This window comes from Hippopotamus amphibius, chromosome X (genome assembly GCF_030028045.1).
Source record: "Hippopotamus amphibius kiboko isolate mHipAmp2 chromosome X, mHipAmp2.hap2, whole genome shotgun sequence".
NCBI classification, from domain to species: domain Eukaryota; kingdom Metazoa; phylum Chordata; class Mammalia; order Artiodactyla; family Hippopotamidae; genus Hippopotamus; species Hippopotamus amphibius.
In genome coordinates this window covers 3,080,797-3,096,065 of record NC_080203.1, presented here as the reverse complement: position 1 = coordinate 3,096,065, position 15,269 = coordinate 3,080,797, and the positions used below count along the sequence as shown (strand labels likewise).

The following is a 15,269-nucleotide window of genomic DNA, read 5'->3' as shown; positions in this document are numbered from 1 at the left end:
AACAAAACAAACCAAAAAAACAATTGGCAAGCACAGAAAAGGAAAAGAACCACAGAAATCAGGGTTGCCTTTGTCTACAAATAATGGACATTCTCTTGTGCTTAGGACAGTCTTCTTTGCCTCTTCTTTTCAGCCCACTTCCCTGTCCCCAAGTACCCGTGCTGAGAGCACTCTGGAGGGAAGTGTGTGTGTGTACATGTGCCTGGGCCCGTGTCTCTCACACACACAGACACACAGACACACACACACACACACACACACACACACACACACCCCCGTACGGCTGAAGAGGGGCCTGATACAGGTCTGCCCCCAGGCCAGCTGTCGATGTGGTCACTGTACTTGGGGAGGAGGAAGTAGCCAATGGAGAGGTGTCCCTTCTTCTCCGGGGGCTTCTTCTGGTAACAAAGTCCTGCGCGCACACACAGACACACGCTAGATTCTAAGGGAGAGCAGGAGACGGGGTCCTGGCAGACTCACGGGACCCGGGCCAGGGCGCAGGACCCGTGCCCTGGAGCACAGCTGGGCTCAGACGGTGGTGACCGAGAGCAGAGGGTTGTAGACCCGCTTGCCATCGGCTGAGCGTGTGCCGTGGGCCAGCATCTCCTGGATGGTGATCCAGTTGTCCAGGATCTTCTTGTTCCGCTTCTTCATGGTTTTGCGGTGGCTCAGGGCGATGATGTTGAGCTCGGCCTTGCCGTCGCCGTTCTGCTGCTCCCTCAGACACTCCAGCCGGCTCTGCATCATGAACTCACGCCGCTTCCGCTGCTCTCGGGCCCGGATCAGGTGCTGCTTCCGCTCCTCCTTGCTCCAGTAGCGGCCCATCTTCATCTCGCTCACCGCATCGTCGTCGGTGGTCATGCCGCTGCGCTCTTCCCGGATCTTCAGGGCCCGGGCTTTTAGGAGGCGGTCACGCACTGGTCGCTTGGCCACGTAGCGGGTCCCGTCGCTGCGCACCTTGACCTTCCACTCCATGCGGGGTGCTTCGGTGGCTGCTGCCGCTGCCCCGCCCACCCGAGGGCCAGCGGCCAAACTCAAGGGGCCATGGCCCAGCTCTTCCAGGCCGCGTGGCGGGGCCAGCTGCATGCAGCTGTGGTAGTGCTCACCCTCCTGGCCCTGGCCGCGGTGGCGCCGCGACAGGTAAGGGCTGCCTTCGGGGCCCATGCGCTCCAGGGTCACCCCCGTCTTGGGGCCGCGGCGGACTCGCTCCTCCGAGTGCTGTCTCCGGCCCACCTCAGGATCCCGGGAGAGGGATCGGAACTTGCCGGGACTCCCTTGTGGAGGGGCGGCCTTGGGGTGGGCGGTGACAGGGGGTCCGGAAGGGGTCCGGTTCAGGTTGGAGTTGCCGGCAGCGGCCGCCCGCCTCAGGGGGCTCTCGGGCAGGGGCTCTGCCAGCAGGGGGGTGCTGCGGCAGCTCTCGCCCGTGTTGTAGGCGCTGGTGCTGTCCTTGTCCGACTTCTCGGGCAGCTCGGAGATGTCGGACAGCTCGTGCTTCTTGGGCTCGCCAGGCCCCAGGTCATAAAGGCTCTCCTCCTCCAGCAGCCAGGCCTTCATGCAGCGCTCCCGCAGCTGCTGCATCTTCTGCGCCCGCAGGATGTTGCGGCACTTGAACTCCAGGTGCCGCAGCTCCTCCTCCAGCACGGCTATCTCATGGCCCGCGCTCTCGTTGCGGTTGACGTCCAGGGCGCCGTTGCCGCCGGCGGCCCGGGGGAAGAGGAGGCCCAGGGGGTTACCATTCTCCAGGTGGCACTTGATCTCCAGCAACTCGCGGTAGCGCTCGTACTCCTCATCCGTGAGGCCCGGCACGTCGCCACCACCCAGCCCCGCACCCTCGGCGAGCAGGGAGTCCATGCTGAAGTGGAAGTCGCGGCTCTGCAGGGCGTCCCCTTGCAGGCCGAACTTGCGCAGGGGCCCGGGCGTGTTGGCGGTGCTCAGGGGCTCATCCCCCAGCAGGTCGTGCTCGGAGCTCTCCTCGTTGCGGGTGCTCTCATCCGTCCGGCCCACCCCACTGTCCAGCTCCTGGCTGTTGCTCAGGCCCGCGCCTGCACTGGGGGCCCCTTTCTCCTCTTCTTTTCCAAGCTGGAGCGGGAAGATGAGCTCCGCTCAGTCTGGAACCCACCAGCGGGGGCACCGCGGGAGGGGACGGGAAGGGCTTTCGGACCTGGTCCATCTCCTACAGCCTCCCAGCCCCTCCTCCTTCTGGCCTCCTGCCCGCCCTCCCTGCTCTCCCCACCACCCGCCCTTCCTCCTTCCTCACCTGCTGGGCAGGGGGCGATTTCAGCTGCCGGGCCCGCAGGTCCCCCTCGTTCTCAGAGCCAAAATCATCCAGGAAGTCATCCCGGTCACTATCCTTCCACCGTTTCGCCAGCTGCAGAGACAGGCCTGTGCTATCCCCACTGCCTTAAGCACCTCCCCAGACAACGCCCCACTTGCGTCTAGGTCCCAGCCGACTCAGCCATCAGAGGCCAGAAAGGGAAATGGGCCCTGGGACACCCCTGCCCTCCAACACTGCCAGGTTGCTGGCATGTTTAGATGTTAGTCGGCAGCATTCAAGACAGAAAGCCCTGTGTCAGGGGACCCAGGATGCCAAACCGGGCACACACACACCTGGCTCTCAGGCCGGGCCACCAGCAGGGAGATGTTGGTGTTCTCCTCCTGACTCAGGATGGCCACTGCCTCTTCCCGGTTCTGGACGTCCACGCCATTTATCTGTGGCAGGCCAAGGGACAATCAACAAGGACGCCAGGGCTGGCTCTGGGGCAGGCCCCTGTTGAGCTACAGAGATCCCCTTGCAGGGACCTCCGAACTGAGCGCCCTGGGCCAGGACAGGCTCTGAAGCTCTGGCAAGATGGAAACAAGTGGAAGGTGCCGGGGGCGAAGACAGCCTGGCCCACACAAGAGCACATGTGCTCAGAGACGGCGTGGAGTGGGAGGCGTGCTCATGTCTGGGGCGCGGAGGGACAGGCTGGCAAGGGGCCGGAGCAGCACGAGCTCTCAATGCCAATAGAACCTATGGGCGAATGGGAGCCACCTGCGCGGTTGTGCAGGAGGGGGATGAGGCCTAGCCCTGGTTTCAGGCACGGCAGGATGCCCGGCATCAGGCTAGGCTCTGAGCACGAGAGAGCTGGGATTGGCTAAGGAGAGCTGGGGGGCCTGCCTGCCCTGCTCACCTGGATGATGCGGTCTCCCTCGCGGATCCGGCCGTCTTTGGCTGCAATGCTATTGGGATTCACCTGCAAAGCACGCACATCGTGGGGACTCAGCCCCCTCCACTAAGGTGCCCATTTGGTAGGAAGGGGCAGCCTCGCCTCGGGGGCCCCAAAGCGAACAGAGGGCTGATTTTTTGACCATGGCAAAGTATGGGAAAGTATCCAGACACCTGCCAGACAGGTGGGGGAGAAGGACCCCTGCGATTACCAGGAGGGCTCCCGCAGGACGTGGCGGGAGAACAAAGCCTGGCCGGACTCTATCCTGCCTTAGCCCACAGGGCCCCATGGTTCCACTATGGGCACAGATCTCCTGGGGAGACTGCCTGGCTGGACACACCCTGAAGCCACTGGCTGCCCTGGCCTCACCGACTGGCAGACTCCCTGTGATGCTAAGTGACGCTCAGCTGGTTTCTTACGGGTAGTCTCAGAGCCCTGGGCAGCGTGGCGAGGCTTTGGGCATAGGATGGCATAGGACTCTTCACGTGCCACACCCTGCCTCGGCACCTGCTACCACGGTGCCCTGGCCACCGCCCGGGCGCTGTACAGATGGGCATCCGCTGCTTCCTAGCAGATCCCACCCCACCCCTCCATCCCCCCTTCATACCTCTCCGACATAGATGCCCAGGTCCTCTTCGTCATCTGTGCGGTAGCAAACCATTAGGCCCAGCTTGTCCCGGTGGCTGGTTTTATACAGCTCCACCTCCTGCCACAAGGGGGATGGAGAAGCAGAGGGAGAAAGCTGCAGGGGCGGCAGCCTGAGCCCAGCCCCGAGCCCCTGGAGCGTGTCACCTGAGCTGAGTTTCCAAGGGTCTCTCTTACCATCCCAAATGGCACGTGGGTCCTGTGGTGTCCCCTACCAGGAAATGCCCAAGACACACACAAGACACACGGGACGCACAGGATACAGACATGCGTGGGACACAGACTCACCAACACAGACTGACTGAGGCCCTCACCCGTGCCCTCCCCAACTCAGCCCCATTTGGCCGCTGAGCCTGACGGATGAGCCACGCGAGGGAAAGGGCCGTGAGGCCCGGCCACCTGGGGGCTTCAGGAGCCAGGCCGGAGCTGGGCTGCCGACAGACGTCCTGGGGCTGGCTCCCGAGGCTGGCCGCCCAGCTCACCTCATACTCCAGCTCATCCACGCGGTCTGCCTCCTGCGGGCCGCCCTCCATGAACTCCGCCGGGTCATAATACTCATGGCTGATGGGGGGGCTGCCCAGGAGAGGCGGGGCGTCAGGCCAGCCATCTGCGCCCCTCTCCCTAGCCCCAGCTCCCGGCTGGTGGGGCCCGGTGCACTCAGCATCGGAGCCCTGCTCTGCGTGCACCTTTGGGAGGCGGCGGCCCAGCTACCTCTTCTGTACCCCGTCCTTCTGAACTACATGCACCCATGCAAAGACCAGGACTATTTCTTGAACAGGAGTGTGAGGGCGTCCGCACCAAAGACCCAGGCATGCCTAGCTCGCCCCGCCCCGCCCGGCCCCATCCTGTCCCCCAGCTCAGACTCCTCGAGCCATGCCGGTGCCCCTCCCACCCAGCACTCACCCCACTCATGCAATGCCCCCAGGAGTTATCCAGGCCCTGGAGGACTGCTGGGGAGCAGGAGGACCCCGTCTATCTCCAGGGGCGGCCCCCCTTGCCCCGAGGCTAAGCTTGGCTGCCGCCAGCCCTGGGCCTACCTCTCTGTGGAGGAGGGGATCCCAGGCCGACCTCCCTGCCGTTCGGGGTGAGTCTAGTGAAATGAGTCAGCGCTCACAGCTCGGGGTGAGTCTAGCGAAATGAGTCAGCGCTCACACAGTCGTGAGCCAGCAGGCCCAGATGAGAGGCCCTTCTTCCGAGCGGGCCAAAGAAAGAAGGCGAAGAGATGGAGGAAGTTCAGAGCAGGGAAAGGAATGGGACAGACAAGGATGCAAGAAGATTCAAGGGGTGATGCTTGTGAGGCAGAAGACGATGGGGCAGCAGAGGAGGAGAGAGGATGGAGGAGGAGGAGCTGAGGACCTCAAGCTTCCGGCAGTAAGGTCCCGGGATGGTCCTCCCTTGACCCTGGGGGTAGATAGATACAACGCGGAGCCTGCGTGTCAGCCCCTCTGGCCCATTCACCAGCTGGCGTCCAGCCAGAGGCTAGAGGCCCGGAGATTCCTGAGCCCTGGGGTGCAGACAGTCAGCTTTGGAGGCCAAGGAGCCTGCTTCCTGCCTGAGGGGGCAGCCAGTCGGGGTCTCCCTGCCACGCCCAGAGCTGCAAAAACGTAGCCTCTGGCTGGCATGGGACGGTGAGCCCGGGTGGCGTGCCCTCTCTGGAGGCAGGGCCCGGGGCCCTCCTGAGGGCGACTCACAGCTCAGATGGGACGTACGGCTCCAGGATGACCATGGGCGGGGTGGGTGGGCGCAGCTTGCCCAGCGCCATGATATGCTCGAAGGTGATGTCGGTCTGAGTGCCACTGTCCACCAGCTGCAGGTCGGGGCAGGAGCCATCCCCCCGGAGGCGGGGGCTGCGTCTCAGCACCTGGATCACCAGGGGCTCCTTGGAGGCGCGCAGGGCCTCCAGGGTCTGCTCCTGAGACAGCTTGGAGAGCTCCTTCCCGTTCACCTGTGGCAGAGACACGCCCCCGTGAGGACCCGCTGAGGTCCTGCTTACCCCGGGCGCCCTCATTCCCAGGTGAACCCCACTTCTCAACCCTGCCCCCACATGGTGCCATCTGGGGATCGCTGGGCCACACCCCGAGGGCCGGGGAGCCTCGCCCTAGAACCCCCTTCAGCCGTCCTCCTTCAGGCCAGAGCTGGTGTGAAAAGATCACAGGGAGCCCCCTTGGCAATGACTGAGCATCTGCTGGGATCATCCAACATCCTTCCTGCCGAGGGGAGTCAGTCAACAAATGGATTCAGGTGGAAGAGTCCGGAAGAGCAAGAAGCCTCGAAGGACAGGCTCTCTGTCCTCAAGGCAGCAACGACTCACCACAGAGGCCAACACACACCGAGCCTAAGAGAAGTGCTGAGGAAGTGGCCCTTACAAGACCACTGTTGTCCTAGTCTTCAGTTCTGACAGTGCCACCCCCTCCCTGGGCATCTCCAGAGATGGGGGATCTTCACAGAGATGCCCAATGCAATTGCAAAATCCTGTCTTCTGGGCTGCAAAGAACAGGGCAGCCCTGGATGTGGTTCCAGAAAGGCTGTTAAAGCGCAAGGAGTCTTAGGGACCCCCTGGCCAGCCGGTGGCTCCTGAGTCATGGAACCCAAATAATCACCTTGCTGCTACTTGGTTATGTCCTTGTAGATAGTCATTTCAGTTTTTATGTATCTCCTCTCCCCAGTTTTTGCATAGTCAGAAAAGATTTTTTTAATCAGGTTTGTCTAATTATAAAAAAAAAACAAAAAAAACAAAAAAAAAAACACAGTTTCATTGTAGAACATTTGAAAAATACCTAAAACCATAAGGAAGGAAACAAAAATCAGCCACCACCTCAGGGATGTAAAAGCTGTGACTGTGTGCACATGTGTCCTTCTTGCTCTTTTCCCACTTTGTGACTGCAGGTGCCCCGAGGCCTGGAGCACGCCAGCCTGCACGTGCTCCATCCATTGTGTGTTGGCTTGGTCCCTACTGTCCATCACTAGTGGTTTTCAATTTTATTATAAAGAAGGTTGCAGAAGATGGCACGAGTAGGAGGACGTGCACTCACTCCCTCTTGCAAGAGCACCAGAATTACAACTAACTGCTGAACAATCACGGACAGAAAGACACTGGAACTCACCAAAAAAGACACCCCACATCCAGAGACAAAGGAGAAGCCACAATGAGACAGTAGGAGGGGCGCAATCACATAAAATCAAATCCCATAAAAGCTAGGTGGGTGACTCACAAACTGGAGAACAGCTATACCACAGAAGTCCACCCACTAAAGTGAGGGTTCTGAGCCCCACATCAGGCTTCCCAACCTGGGAGTCCAGCAACGGGAGGAGAAATCCCCAGAGAATCAGACTTTGAAAGCCAGTGGGATTTGATTGCAGGACCTCCACAGGACTGGGGGAAACGGAGACTCCACTCTTGGAGGGCACACAAAAAAGTGTGCTCACCAGGACCCAGGGGGGAGGAGCAGTGACCCCATAGGAGATGGAACCAGACCTACCTGCTGGGGTTGGAGGGTTGCCTGCAGAGGTGGGGGGCAGCTGTGGCTCACCGAGGAGACAGGGGCACTGGCAGCAGGGGTTCTGGGAAGTGTTCATTGGCGTGAGCCCTCCCAGAGTCCACCATTAGCTCCACCAAAGAGCCAGTAAGCTCCAGTGCTAAGTAGCCTCAGGCCAAATGACCACCAGGGTGTGAACACAGCCCCACCCATTGGTAGACAAGCAGATTAAAGTTTTACTGAGCTCCACCCACCCAGCCCAACCCACCATCAGTCCCTCCCATCAGGAAGCACCCACAAGCCTCCGAGATAGCTTCCTCCACAAGAGGGCAGACAGCAGTATCAAGCAGTATCAGCAGTATTTCATCTTGTGGAACTGAAAACCACAGCCACAGAAGGATAGAGAAAATGAAAAGGCAAAAAGACTTTGTACCAGATGAAGGGACAAGATAAAACCCCAGAAAAACAACTACATGAAGAGAAGATAGGCACCCTTCCAGAAAAAGAATTCAGAATAATGATGGTGAAGATGATCCAGGACTCTGAAAAAAGACTGGATGCAAAGATCGAAAAGTTTACCAAAGACCTAGAACAATTAAAGAGCAAACAAACAGTGCAACACAATAACTGAAATGAAAAATACACTAGAAGGAACCAACAGCAGATTAACTGAGGCAGAAGGGCGTATAAGTGACCTGGAAGACAGAATGGTGATAATCACTGATGCAGAAAAGAATAAAGAAAAAAATGAAAAGAACTGAAGACAGCCTAAGAGACCTCTGGGACAATGTTAAACGCACCAACATTCGCATTATAGGGGTCCCAGAAGGAGACGAGAGAGAGAAAGGACCTGAGAAAATATTGGAAGAGATTATAGTTGAAAACTTCCCTAACATGAGAAAGGAAATAGCTACCCAAGTCCAGGAAGCGCAGAGTCCCAGGCAGGATAAACCCAAGGAGATACACGCCAAGACATATAGTAGTCAAACTGACAAAAATTAAAGACAGAGAAAAGTTATTAAAAGCAACAAGGGACAAACGACAAATAACACACAAGGGAAATCCCATAAGGTTAACAGCTGATCTCTCAGCAGAAACTCTGCAAGCCAGAAGGGAGTGGCAGGATATATTTAAAGTGATGAAAGGGAAGAACCTACAACCAAGAATACTCTACCCAGCAAGGATCTCATTTAGATTCGACAGAGAAACCAAAAGCTTTACAGACAAGCAACAGCTAAGAGAATTCAGCACCACCAAACCAGCCCTACAACAAATGCTAAAGGAACTTCTCTAAGGGGGAAACATAAGAGAAGAAAAGGACCTACAAAAACAAAAACAAAACAATTAAGAAAATGGTAATAGGAACATACATATCGATAATTACCTTGAATGTAAGTGGACTAAATGCACCAACCAAAAGACACAGACTAGCTGAATGGATGCAAAAACAAGACCCATATATATGCTGTCCACAAGAGACCCACTTCAGGTCTAGGGACACATAGAGACGGAAAGTGAGGGGATGGAAAAAGATATTCCATGCAAATGGAAATCAAAAGAAAGCTGGAATAGCAATACTCATATCAGATAAAATAGACTTTAAAATAAAAAATGTTACAAGAGACAAGAAAGGACATGACGTAAAGATCAAGGGATCCATCCAAGAAGAGGAGATAACAATTATAAATATCTATGCACCCAATATAGGAGCACCTCAATACATAAGGCAAATGCTAACAACTATGAAAGAGGAAATCGACAGTAACACAATCATAGTGGGGGACTTTAACACCCCACTTACACCAATGGACAGATCATCCACACAGAAAATTAATAAGGAAACACAGGCTTTAAATGACAATAAAGCAGCTTGATTTAATAGATATCTATTGGATATTACATCCAAAAACAGCAGATTACACGTTCTTCTCAAGTGCACATGGAACATCCTCCAGGATAGATCACATTTTGGGTCATAAATCAAGTGTTGATAAATTCAAGAAAATTGAAATCGTATCAAGCATCTTTTCCGACCACAACGCTATGAGATTAGAAATCACTTACAGGAAAAAAACTGTAAAAAACACAAACACATGGAGGCTAAACAATACACTACTAAATAACCAAGAGATCTCTGAAGAAATCAAAGAGGAAGTAAAAAAATACCTAGAGACAAATGACAATGAAAACACAATGATCCAAAACCTATGGGACGCAGCAAAGGCAATTCTAAGAGGGAAGTTTATAGCAATATAATCCTACCTCAAGAAACAAGAAACATCCCAGATAAACGATCTAACCTTACACCTAAAGAAACTAAAAAAGAAGAGCAAACAAAACCCAAAGTTAGTAGACGGAGAGAAATCATAAAGATCAGAGCAGAAATAAATGAAATAGAAACAAAGAAAACAACAGCAAAAATCAATAAAACTAAAAGCTGGTTCTTTAAAACTGGGACATTTGTAGAGACATGGATGGACCTAGAGACTGTCATACAGAGTGAAGTGAGTCAGAAAGAGAGAAACAAATACCGTATACTAACACATATATGTGGACTATAGAAAAATGGTACAAATCAACCGGTTTGCAAGGCAGAAATAGAGACACAGATGTAGAGAACAAACATATGCACACCAAGTGGGGAAAGCGGGGAGGTTTGCGGGGAATGAATTGGGAGATTGGGATACCAAATTGTAGACTCTAAATATATGCTGTTTATTGTCTGTTAACTGTATCTCAATAAAAGTTCTTAAAAAAAAAAAGGTTGCAGACGTTTTTTGTACATTCTGTACCTATTGTCTATGTATATCTTTGTGTAATCTGTGCTTGTCATGTTAGAGAAAATTTCCAGAAGTGGAATTATTGGATCAAAGAGCATCAAGGAAACAGCTTGTCAGCCAAGAAGGTATTAGTTGTAAGAATGTGGTCAGCACAGCCAAAGAGGATCAGGACAGCCGGAGAGGCTGTAGTTATAAAGGGAGGAGGGAACGGAGGCCGAGGGGCCAAGTGCACAGGAGAAAAGGGCCGGCTGCTGATGTGTATTTGGGGAGGTGTGTGAAGGGCGGTCTGGCAAAGGCTGGGGACCGAGGGAATGTGAGGACTGGCTGTGAAGCCCTTCGCAGAGCTGAAACTGTCAGGAAGTGTTTGAGGCAGCATTAACACAGCCAGTATTGACCTTTCAATGGTAGACTTACAACTAAATGAATTACATTAAAAACAAAGGCAACGAATCCTCCAAGCTCATGGCTTTCTAATTATTTTACTACACTTTCCAGTTATCTGTGCCCTTAGGGTTCCTTTGGTCTAATGTGTCTGGAAGGAAACACCATAGGACAGTGTGCGACTGTGCATCTCTTCCCATCCCTGGGTCAGTGACATCGGGCTGGTGGCCGTGGTAGGGGTATTTACACCACAGACATCGACAAAGGCTCCAAACAAGGGCTTTGGGTTTCAGAACATTTACCAGTGCCCCACTGCCCTTAAGTCAAGGGCTCCCGTAAGAAGCGGAGGGGCCGAGCCAGATCTTTGGGGTGGAGGATATTTCGCATTTTCACGGAGTGCAGTGGGATGCTCAGGTGACGCTGAGAAACACAGGGATGTATTTTCTCCCTGGAAACGTTACCCAGCAGCAGCGTTGCTATGGAAACTGGGCCCAGGCAGTGGGAAGAGAGTGCAGGGTGGGCTGGGATGTCAAGAGGGGGATGGGCACACACTGCAGAGCAGATGGAGGCCACCGGAGTGATGCCCGTGACAGCCCAGCAGCCTTCCCCTTGACCCGTGTGGCGCAGAGCAGAGGCAGACCTCTGGGTGTGGAGGCTTGGAGCTCCCGGGCCACTCCTGCCAGAGCGCCTGGGGCTCCTTCAGCCTCCTTTCTCCTCCTCAGCAGCCATGATGGGCCCCAAGAGCTAAGAAGGGTGTGTGAGGCAGAGACAGGCCAGAACCCCTCCCAGAAAGGGTGAAGGCTACCAACAAGATGGGGAAATGCGGGGCAGTGGGCAAAGCCTGTGCGGGCCCAGGCACATGGGAAGCATCCAGGGTCCTGCCCCTTCTCGTCCTTCTTCGTCCTACCGCCACGAAGAGAAAGACTCACATGCACCAGCAAAGCCACCGGTCAAATGTCTCTGCTCCAGTCCCAACTTATCTGAACCCAGGCCAGCCTCCCTTCAGAGTCCCCCTCAAGCTAAGGACACCAACTACACACGCTGGAGGTGCTCCCCACCTCCCTGGCTGCCACTGCTCCAAACCCACACCAAGCAATTCAAAAATATATCAAAGTCCTAAAGGGACCGTGCTTTAAAACTACCTTGGAGGCAACAGAAGAGTGTCTTTATGATGCTGAAGTAGAAAGCAATTTTTTTTTTTTCTCACTTCGCGGCATGCGGGATCTTAGTTCCCTGACCAAGGGATCGAACCCGTGCTCCCTGCAGTGGAAGCGCAGAGTCTTAACCACTGGACCACCAGGAAGTCCCTCTTTTTCTTTTTTTTTCTTTTTTAATTTGGCCGAGTAGCACGGCTTGTGGGATCTTAGTTCCCCAACCATGGATCGAACCTGGGCCCTGGCCCCGGCAGTGAAAGCACCGAATCCTAACCACTGGACAACCAGGAAATTCCCTTAACATAAAAAATGGGCAAACAAGAATGGAAAGGATATAAATTTGACTATATTAAAATGTAAAACTCTGGACAACAAAAGACACCATAACTACAGTGAAAAGATAGGACAGGCTAAGACAAGATCCTTACAAGGCATAGAACTGATACAGGATTAGCCAGAATAAAGAATTCCTACAAAACACTGGCAAAATACAGAACTCAGCAGGGAAACAGGCATTCCTGCAAAAGGGATGCTAAAATGATGCCTATACTTTTCCAAACTCAGGAAATATTCCAGAACATTTCCACACGGAGGGGCAGCCAGGGGGACAGAGGCCAGCTGGGGAACTCTTGCTGCCATCACCCGTTAGGATGTGAGATGGGTGAGACTTGGGGACGTGGGGGCACAGAGGTTTCTGGCCTGGCAAGGATGACATTACTATTGTTACTAGTAATAGCTACAAACCAATAACAATAGTTACCATTCACTAACGGGCCACCGTGCCATGTTCCGTTCTGAGTGCTTTACGGCCAGTCCCATGAAACAGGCGCTAATAGTACGTCCACCTCACAGGTGAGGAAACTGGAGAGGCTAAGGGATTCACCCGGACACACCCACCTCGGGCAGCATCTCAGGCTGATGAGGGGCAGGCAGGGCACAGGCTCGGCCAGGGGCCCCTCCTTGCTATATATAGTAGGGGCTGAGGGCATGTGGGTGGTGGGTACCCCTCGGGGGAGGGGTGGGGGTGAGGAGGTGGGGCTGTGGCTGAGGTGGGGGATTCTAGGGCGGTGGCTGCGGGTGGGGTGCGGGGTGGTCTGAGGAGGGGTGTGGGCAGTGCGGGCAGGTCTGTGACCCTGCGTTGGCCTCTCTTCTCCTTGCAGAGGGTCTTCTCTGCCCCTGCTTCCGCCGCCACCTTCCCCCTAAGCGCTCCAGCCAGGCTGCCTGAATGCCTGCCCACCACCTCCTGACCCCTCCCGTCACCTACACTCACTTCAGGTCAGGCGCCCAGGCATGTCCATTCTGAGCCCAAGAGCCACACAAGGCCTAGTGACCACCCAGGGAGAATGCCAGGCAGGCAGTTTGCGGTGGCTGCCCGTAGGCCTGGCCAAATACACGGACACCACACCTCGCCTCCCGGCCTGAGGGTGCCCAGTGGAGCTCAAAGGCTCAGGATGGGTGTGGAGAGGCCAGAGGACCGATGGCATGTCCTTAGCCCTCAAAGTGGCCCTCAGCTCTGCTTCCACATCTGTCTCCCAGGCAGGGCGGGGGCACCTGGCTACTGCTTATAGCCAGCAGGAATCCAGTTTGGGTCCCACTCTGCATGGACCTGGGCTCAGCTTCACCAGGAGCCCTTCTAGTTTCGCGAGAGCAAATACTTGCTCGCTGAACCCACGGTCAGGAAAATCAATTCGAAGATGCTGCCTTCATCAAGTGTAAACCTCCTTCCTTTGGAAGGACCCAGAAGAAATCCACTTTCTCTTCCAACACTTCACATACTTGAAGCCCTCTTCAACTATCCCATGTCTCCCAGGCCCCAGTGGCTTTCATTATCATCCCTAATGCTGCGGGGTGGCTGTTGGCCCTGCCATGAGCTGGGCAGCCAGTCCTGTGGGTTTCATGGTGCACCGCCTGGCCTGAGACCTCAGGCTCTCTGCTCAAGGGGGCTTCCTGCTGCTGGGATGGGCCCAAGTGGACCCCCCTGTGGACTTCAGCTCCAACCCAGACCCAGCTGGGCTGGAAGTCGCTTTGCTTCCACTGGGGGCTCTGCAGAAAGGTGCCCTTGCCCTGCCGGGGAACGGGCACACAAGCCTCAGAGGCGCTTCTTTGCCCAAATGTGGCCCAGGTGGCCCTCCCCTTCTGCTTGCCGAGGGCCTGATTCTCATTTACCCAGAGATCCCTGCCCTGGAAGCACCTGTGAGCCGAGTCTGGAGAGGGGGTGGCCACCTCCAGACTCCCCGGCACTAAGCATCCCTTGCGCGGGCTGACCCCATCTCAGACCACACACTCTCAGTCTGAACGTTAGCCCAGAGCATAAAATGGTAAACTTGCTGGAAGAATTTGTCAAAAACTATACAGAACATTGAAAACGGTCATCATACCCTTTGATCCAAGTAAATACTGACTCTATGTAATAGATCCTAAAAGAAGCAGAATCCATGTTTCATGAATGACAAGGATGTTCACAGCAGCATTCATATTGGTTTTATTGTGGTAAAATACACCAAACGCAAAATGTACCATTTTAACCATTTTCAAGTGTACAATTCAGTGGCATTGAGTGCATTCCCCTAGTTGTACAACCATCATGTCTATTTAATTCCAGGACATTTTCATCCCCCCAAAAGGAGACCCCCTACCCATTCTCTCCAAATTCACCCCAGCCCCTGACACTCACCTGTCTCCTTTCTTTGCCTCTAGACATTTCATAAGTGGAAGCCTACAACAGGTGGGCCAATGTGTCTGGCATCGTTCCTCAGTATGTTTTCTAGGTCCACCCATATTACAGCAGCACCAGCATTTCATTCCTTTTTTGCCTGAGAAACATTCCATCATGTTCCATCATATTGCATCGTGTGGACAGCCCGTTCTTCCCTCAACAGACATTGGTTCGTTTCCACATTTTGGCAATTGTGAATCATGCTACGGTGAACATTTGTGTACAAGTTTTCAAGTCTCATGGGTTGTATGATCATTCTGTATTTAACTTACTGAGGTTCCAGCATTGGGCGGGGGGGGGGGGGGGGGGCGCGCTGCATTGGGTCTTCGTTGCTGCACGCAGGCTTCTCATTGCGGTGGCTTCTCTTGTTTCGGAGCACAGGCTCTAGGTGCGTGGGTTTTAGTAGTTGTGGCACGAAGGCTCAGTAGTTGTGGCACATGCGCTCTAGAGCGCAGGCTTAGTAGTTGGGACACACGGGCTTAGTTGCTCTGTGACATGTGGAATCTTCCCAGACCAGGGATCGAACCCCTGTCCCCTGCATTGGCAGGCAGATTCTTAACCACTGTGCCAGCAGAGAAGTCCTCCAGCATTATTTTTAATGCCCAAAACTTTACAACAGTCTTAAGCACAAGTGCCTGCCCCGAGACTTCCCTGGTGGTCCAGCAGTTAAGACTCTGCACTCCCAATGCAAGGGGCCTAGGTTCAATCCCTGGTCAGGGAACTAGATCGCACATGCCACAACTAAGACCTGGTGCAGCCAAATAAATAAACTTTTTTTTTAAAGTGTCTGCCTAATAACAAGCCTGTTTCTCAAAAAAGATATAAAATGGCACGTGAACTATGATAATTACCATGTAAAGTATATATTTATGGAAAAAGACTGGGAAAGAGTATATAAAAACACTGTTTGA

The 15,269-nt window shown here is 54.3% G+C and overlaps 1 protein-coding gene across 1 annotated transcript in view; it reads right to left on the bottom strand.

Moving 5' to 3' along the window:
* Positions 1-15,269, bottom strand: part of PDZD4 (PDZ domain containing 4) — a 28,177-nt gene continuing 12,908 nt past the window's right edge. Inside the window, exons 2-8 of the mRNA XM_057718356.1 lie at positions 5,543-5,796; positions 4,334-4,424; positions 3,814-3,912; positions 3,171-3,233; positions 2,608-2,709; positions 2,258-2,368; positions 1-2,079 (exon numbers count right to left, since the gene is read on the bottom strand). Of these exons, the coding sequence (XP_057574339.1) occupies positions 529-2,079; positions 2,258-2,368; positions 2,608-2,709; positions 3,171-3,233; positions 3,814-3,912; positions 4,334-4,424; positions 5,543-5,796 (2,271 nt within the window). The 3' untranslated portion in view covers positions 1-528. The remainder of the gene's footprint in view (positions 2,080-2,257; positions 2,369-2,607; positions 2,710-3,170; positions 3,234-3,813; positions 3,913-4,333; positions 4,425-5,542; positions 5,797-15,269) is intronic.